This window comes from Carlito syrichta, unplaced genomic scaffold, assembly GCF_000164805.1.
Source record: "Carlito syrichta isolate Samal-C Ts95f unplaced genomic scaffold, Tarsius_syrichta-2.0.1 Scaffold305386, whole genome shotgun sequence".
Classification (NCBI taxonomy): Eukaryota; Metazoa; Chordata; class Mammalia; order Primates; family Tarsiidae; genus Carlito; species Carlito syrichta.
The window spans coordinates 551,835-559,114 of record NW_007249482.1 but is presented as its reverse complement, the minus strand read 5'-3'; the positions used below and the strand labels follow the sequence as shown (position 1 = coordinate 559,114).

Below are 7,280 nucleotides of genomic sequence, written 5' to 3'. Positions count from 1 at the left end.
GCGGGCCAGGACTGCGAGTGGGGGCCAGTGAAGGGGAAAGACGGTAACGTGGGTCAATTAGGGAGTAAGGAACAGAAGGCAGTCAGTGAGGGGACTGGGTGGATGAACGAGGCCAGAACGGATGTGCGAGGACGAGGGCGTGGAGGCCAGTGAAGGGGGAGGGACAGGATGTGAGGGTCAGTGAAGGAGGAGGGGAGGGGTGTGGGGGTCAGTCAGGGTGGAGGGTAGAGGGAACGGTCGGTGAGGGGACCAGAATGTATGAGCGGGCACGGGGGTATGAAGCCAATGAGGATGGGGAGGTGGGAGAAAGGTAGGGGTCTAGAGGTGGAGAGGGATCAGGCCAGTCAGTAACGCGTCGGGGATGGACGAGCCCCTATGGGCGGGGTATGGGGGCTGTCCATCCCCCAGTGAGGGCGGAAAGATGGGACGCGGGATCCAGTGGGGGCATGCGAAGTGAGAGCGGAAAGGGAAGTCAGTGATGGGGTGGGAGGAGGTTAGTGAGGGGACCAGGATGGGAGTATGGGGACCTAGGGCCAGGAGTCCCCTCCTGGCTGGAGGGCAGGGTGAGGTGAGGGCAAGGGAAGGGCGCTCCACTCGGTGATCCTTCAAGAGTCCTAACCTCATCCTTCGCCTGGACTCTCCCAGTTCTCCTGGTTCTTCTAACCCAGGGCTCCTATCCCCACCCGAGGAACCCCTCCCCCACCCCGCCTTGCGAGTCGCTAGGCCCCAGGGCCACCCTCGCGCTCTGCAATGCGGAGCCCTTGCCTTCACCACCGCCTGGCTTGCACCACCCGCCCCCTCTGCCCGCCCTCCCCACCCTCCTCAATGCAGCCAGGAGGGGGACTCACGGGTGCAGGAAGCCGAGGGCGGGTCGGTGGGCGAGCGGGCATAGCTGTCCTGGCACACGCAGAATGTGGAGGCGTTTTCCAGGGCGCGGCTGTGCTCTGGGCATGGCGAGCAGAGGGTCCTCCGCGGGGACACCTTGTAAAACCCTGGGGGACAGGCTGCAAGGAGGGTCAGTTGAGAAGGAGGGGGCGCCTCCACACTTCTCCCCCTTTCCTGCCAATCCCCTTTAGGATAGGGTCATCTCCTTGAATTGTGATAGGGAAAGAGCTGCCCATGGGGGACAGTTCCTGAGCAAACCATTACCTACCCCTTAGTGAACGCTGTGTGTTCGGGGAACAGTGAAATATCTTACTTCTATTAATTCTTTTAATCCTTGTGACCACCTGTGACATGTGTACTTTATCCCATTTTTAAGATGAGGGAACATCCTGAATTGCACCCCCACATCTTTAAAATTAAATAAATAAATAGAAACGAGGGAACAGGCCAGATTCAGTGGCTCATGCCTATAATTCCAGCACTTTGGGAGGCCGAGGAGGAAGGTTCACTAGAAGCAGGGAGTTCAAAACCAGCCTGGGCAACACAGTGAGATGCCCATCTCTACTAAAAACAAATGGATTCTTTTTTAAATGAGGAAACTAAGACTCAAAGAGGTGAAGTAAGTCGCCTTATGCCCCACAGCTAGTGGAATTCCAACTGAAGCCTACTGGTTTCAGAGCTCACACCACATGGCCCTAATGTCCATCAGAAGAAAACGAGCCAAGCTCTGCAGTCCTGATGTGAGAGAGAGAGAGCAGAAGAGTGGTGCCCCCAAGGACTGTTCCACAGTTACCCAGGAACAGACACACTCCACGCTCGCACACTCAGACCCTCTGGCACAACACACACACACATACACACACACATCCTCCCACCACCACAATCATGCGGTGTTAGTGCGTCATAAGTCTGCAACTGAAAGTAAAGTCAGTCAGGTGGAGTGGGATAGGTGGAGAGGTAAGGACAGTAAAAGTTCCCTGGACCATGAGTCAGACCCGGTTCCAGTCTTGACACCTACTCAGTTCCTTTGCTTCTCTCCCTTCCCTTACCTCACCCAAAACACAGGTTAAGAGCACAAGCGTTTCCATCAGAACAACCTGGGTTTGTAGCTTACTTGTACCACTCGTTTGCTGTGTGACCTTGGGTAAATGGGCTGACCTCTCTGAGCCTTGTATGGAATACCTACTTCAAAAATGCTGTTGGGAATTAACTGAGATAAAACCACCTAGCCCAGTACCAACTACATTTACACAATAATGGTAGTAATTACTGATCCTCCCCCACAGGCCTGAAGTGGAAACTGCTAAACACCCACTTTAAAAATTTCCTGCCAGCTGGGCCAGGGAGGAAAGCCATGGCTCCTAGCTCTTCCTCTTAGAGCATGGGTGGTTGTCACCTTGCTTCCTGGCCCTCCCCTCTAGCTAAGCTGGTGATGTAAGACTGGCTGATCTCAGCTCCAGGAAGACACAAGACAACAGAAAGGATTCAACTAGCCCTCAGGAAGAACTTTCAGCCTGCCTGGGAGAAGGGAGGAGGCTAGGATTTCCATTGTCTGGAACGCTCAGGCTTGAGAGGGTCCACCTTGCCCAGAATTCTGAACAATGTAACTTTGGGGAGGGTCTCAGCTGCCAGGAGCTGTTGGAAGTCCCTGTCTTCAGAACAAATTATGTGGTCAAGTATCATCATAGTCTGGTGGGCAGCGGAGACGCAGGTTGGGACTCAGAAGGCCTGGGTTCCAGTGTTGGCTAGGCCACTTCTTGAGGCTCTCTGGCCTCCAGAAACCAGTGGCCAAATAGAAATAACATCCGTGACCTGCCTAACTTGGTTATGAAATAGGAGGGGGGCGGGGCCCCTGAGGGGTGATCTGTTTGCAGGGGTTCACAGTAGAAGGGCAAGAATGCTGGAGGCTCCCTTCCCCGAGTGTATGAGGGTAGCTGCTATCCTGAGATGGGCCCATCAGGGACAGCAGTACTTATGTCTGCTGTGGAGGATCTGTTTAGGAGAGGTTCGTATTGACAAGCAGACTCAGAAAGGGATGCCTGACTGCCAGCCCTTCCCTCTCTTCTTCAGAGTTAGAACTTCAAGGCTAACCTAGTTCAGTTCCCACTGGCCTGGTCTTCCTGCAACTTTCCTAGCAGTAGTCAGTCTTTGCTCATATATTGCATCATGGGAGGCCCACCCCCTTCTGAGGCTGCCTTTGTTGAACATCACAGGCAGTTAGAAAGTGGTTTTTTTGTCCTTTGGAGTCAGAGTCTCACTCTGTTGCCCAGTCTGGAGTGCAGTAGCACAATCACGGCTCACCACAGCCTCCCGGGCTCTGGCAACCCTTAGCCTCCTGAGTAGCTGGGACTACAGGTATATGTCACTATACCTGGCTAATTTTTAAAATTTTGTGTAGACCTTTGGGAGGCTGAGGTGAGTGGATTGCCTGAGGCCGCGGGTTCGAGACCCGCCTCGGCAACTTGGCGAGACCTCATCTCTACAATAAATCAAAAATTAGCCGGGTGTGGTAGCACGCGCCTGTAGTTCCGGCTACTTGGAAGGCTGAGTCGGAAGGATCACCGGAGCCCAGCAGGTCAAGGCTGCGGTGGCCGGGAGCGGCCACTGAACTCCAGTATGGGCAACAGAGTGAGACTCCAACTCAAAAAAAAAAAATTTTTTTTTGTAGAGACTAGGTCTCACTGTATTGCCTAGACTGGTCTCAAACTCCTCAGCTCAAGTAATCCTCCTGCCTTGGCTTCCCAAAGTGCTGGGATTACAAGTGTGAGCCACCACGCCCAGCTGGAAAGTGCTTCCTAGGATGAGCCCACATTAGCCTCCCTGTCTGTAATTCCCCTCATGCCAGCCCATCACAGAGTCCCATTGTGCCCAATAGAACCGCAGAGAACAGATCTGCTTGGGTCTCTCCGCTCCAGGGCAGTCTCACAGAATTTACAGCTATCAGTTATATGCCCTTATTTTTCCCCTGAGGGAAAAAGACCATTCTTTCACTAATTCCTCTAGTGGCTAAGAGAGGTGGGACAAGAGTCAGGGCAGCTAAAAACAGAAACAAAAAGGGGTACAGAACGTCTTAGCTCTCTTCCCTCCTTCCCATCCATTTGCCTTTAGAGAGATGTGGGCTTAGCTGTAGAAGACACAATTCTAGCCCAATAATAAAAGACTCCTTCTGAAGCAGACCACATCCACAACCTCCCTCTTGGTACCCCATTGGCTCTTTGCCCTTCAACATACAAACAAGTCTCTCCCATCTGCAATAAAAATCCTCTTCCAACCCAATGTCCTCCTCAAGATACTCCTCTTCTTCAAATCCAGGTTTCTAGATTCCCTGACTCCAACTCTTCAACTTCCTTTATCCCTCAGCCTACTGTAACTTGGTCTTTCTGTCCATTACTCAGCCGAAACTGTGCTCATCAAGGCCATGACCACCAAGCAGACATTTTCCAATTTTAGCTTACCTGTCTGCCTATCAACACTGTCGGCCATTCCCTCCTGGGCACTCACATCTCTCTTGGTTGTCATGATGTCACACTTTCCTAGTTCTGCAATCCTTGATCACTCCCTCGCAGTCTTTTTTACGAACTCTGTATTTTCTACTTCTCCTTAAATATTACTGTTCTAAGTCTTCACCATTGGCCCTCTTGCTTTTTACTCCACACATTCTCCCTGGTCTGTTCTAGACACATCCACAGCTTCAAGTAGTATCCATGTGTTGCTGAGCACCAGACCCACCTCTTGCTGCCTCGTCTTGAAATGTACCATGAACACCATACATTTGATGTGTCTATCCATGCCCTGTATAATGTACCCTGGTGAATGATCCCTTTGACCATTCACTCCCCCAGTAGAATATGAATCAAAGGGGGCTTCTTTCTCCTCTTTTATCACACAGTCACCAAGCACTGTGGATGCTAGCTCTTGACCACATCTGTCCTCATCTCTGCTACTGCTGTTTGTGCTCTTTCTCCTAAACTATGGCACCATCTTCCTTCCTCATCTTCTGGCCTCTACTCCTCCCTCTTCAATCCTCTCTTTGCAATTGCCACTCACATGATTTTTTGAAAACACAAATCTGAACGTGTCAGATCCCTGCTTCAAATCCTTCCCATTGGCCCAAATCATAAAGCCTAAGCTCTTTATCCCAACATTCAAGGCCTTTCATGATTTCCCCCCACCCATCTCCAGCCTCATCTCTCCCCACACTCCCATGTGCCCTCTGCTCTAATCACAATGACTTAGTTACCTGGTCCCAATCATGCTGTTTCTTCCTGCCTCCATGCATCTACTCACAATCCCTAAGCTCAGAATGTTCTAGGCTGCCTGAAAAAAGACTTTATCTTTTCTGGAAAACTCTCTCCATCCTTGGAACTGGGCTGTCCTTTCCATGCTTCCTATGTCTCTGTTGATATATATCACACCCTGTAGTAGCCAGTCTGCTCACTCAAAGCATTTCCACTGAGCGCCTACCATATACCATGTTGTGATACTGACTAATATGGTCCAGTGCCTGAGCTCAAGGGTGCAGCCTGTAGTCCCAACTGCTCAAGAGGTGGAGGCAGAAGAATTGCTCAAACCCAGGAGTTTAAGGCTGTAGTGAACTATGATAGCAACTATGAATAGCCGCTGCACTCAAGCCTGGGCAACACAGAGACACCCTTTCTCTAAAAACACAAAAGGAAGTCTTAGTCTAGTGGTGGAAACACACATAAGTAGATCACTGCACACCATGGAGTAAGTATAGAAACAGTTTGCAATGAGTGCTGGAGACCACAGAGGTGGGTCCTAACTATATCTGGAGAGCTCAGGAAGGTCCATGCCTCCGTCTTTTACTAAATCACAATGTCCCTGAGGAAGAGATGGTAGTATTTATTCATCTATATACATGTAATAAACACTTAATGCATGCAGCTTGCATGCCCTCAATTCATATTGAGTGGATGGCTGAACAAAGAAACGAGAGCGGTTTAGTCACTTCCTCTCTGTCTTCCCACCACTCTGTGTATCCCTGTTATAGCATATATCACACTCTTGTGATTTTTAAATTTTTGCATCTCTCCATCGAGACTGTGAGCTTCTCAAGAGCTAGGAGTAAGTCTGACTCATTTCTGCTGCCCTGGCTCCCAGAAAAGGACTTGGTTTAGAAAAAGCATTACTTGATCTTTCTATATTAAGTGCACACATCCATAACCTCATTCTCATTCTCAACCTCCAAAGCCACAGACAGGGGAGAGAAAGAGAGGTCTGCTCCTGGGTGGCCCCACGGACCCAAGAATCCAGCAGAACCCCCAACATGGAGGCGGCACAGGGATTCTAGCTGACTCAGGTAAGATCTTAGTAGCACTCGTGCAACCTTCCAATCTCTCTTCAGCTCAAGAATCCCCCCGCCAGCGTCTGGCTTGCATATAGCCAGTGTCCAGAAGCTCACTCCCTATAATGCCACCAGTCCCACTATCCTGAAGCCTGGGCTGTGTAGAGTTCTTTCTTATGCATAGGGGAGGCAGTGTGACATAGTAGAAAGAACTTGAGAGTTAGGCAAACCTGGATCCAAATCCCAGCTCCCCATTTCCATTTGCAAGTGAGGTATTAATCTCTCTTAGGCTCTGTTTCCTCATTGTGAAATAAGGGTAATGATGACTTACTTCATTGCCATGAAAATAAGTGAGGAGGCCCGTGTGACATGCCTATCATAGTGCCTGAAATATAGGTCCCCGATGCCTCGTCTTATCTAGTCAGATTCACTTCTTGTAACTTCACTCACTGGACCTGACTGGACCCACGGGATGCTCCACAATAGGTCAGGACTCTCAGCTCCGGAGCCCACGGCTTCCCCACTCCCCCTGCTGCCTCTCATCAGGGCACGCTCTCTCCCTGTTGCCCCCTGCGTGCTGTCCTCCCACCGCCCAGCCCGCTGGGTACCTTCACAGACGTCACCATGCTCCTGGAATCCCGCGCTACAGCTGCAGCGGCCCACCGGCACCAGCCACTCGCCGTCGGCGCCGCAGTGCATGCGCGGGGGACTGCCGGGCTCCCCTTCCGAGTGCGCCACGCACGTGCCGGCCACTTCCACCAGCGTGGAGAACGCGCTCTCGGCCGCGGTGGCTGGGAAGGCGGCCAGGCCCCGCACGGTGGCGCGGCACTGCTTGTAGAAGACGCGCACGGAGACCAGCGCCACGCATGCGCCCACGTCCTGGAAGGCCAGGTGGAAGCCCCGGCGGCTGAGCGGCCCGATCTCGCGCACCTCGGTGTTGAGCTTCATCTTGCGCTCGCCCAGGTCGCCCTGCGTGAAGCTCTCGTCAGCCGCGATCGTGTCAATTTTGCGCGGCCGGCTGCCGCCTAGGCGGGGACGCCCGCGGCCCAGGTCGGTCTCCGTTTCCAGGTAGTAGACGTTGAAGGTCTCC

The 7,280-nt window shown here is 52.1% G+C and overlaps 1 protein-coding gene across 1 annotated transcript in view; it reads right to left on the bottom strand.

Moving 5' to 3' along the window:
- EPHA10 (EPH receptor A10) overlaps positions 1-7,280 on the bottom strand; it is a 38,355-nt gene that overhangs the window by 28,828 nt on the left and 2,247 nt on the right. The window contains 2 exon segments of the mRNA XM_008061660.2: positions 849-1,004; positions 6,799-7,280. The exon segment at positions 6,799-7,280 is cut by the window's right edge and continues 32 nt beyond it. Of these exon segments, the coding sequence (XP_008059851.1) occupies positions 849-1,004; positions 6,799-7,280 (638 nt within the window).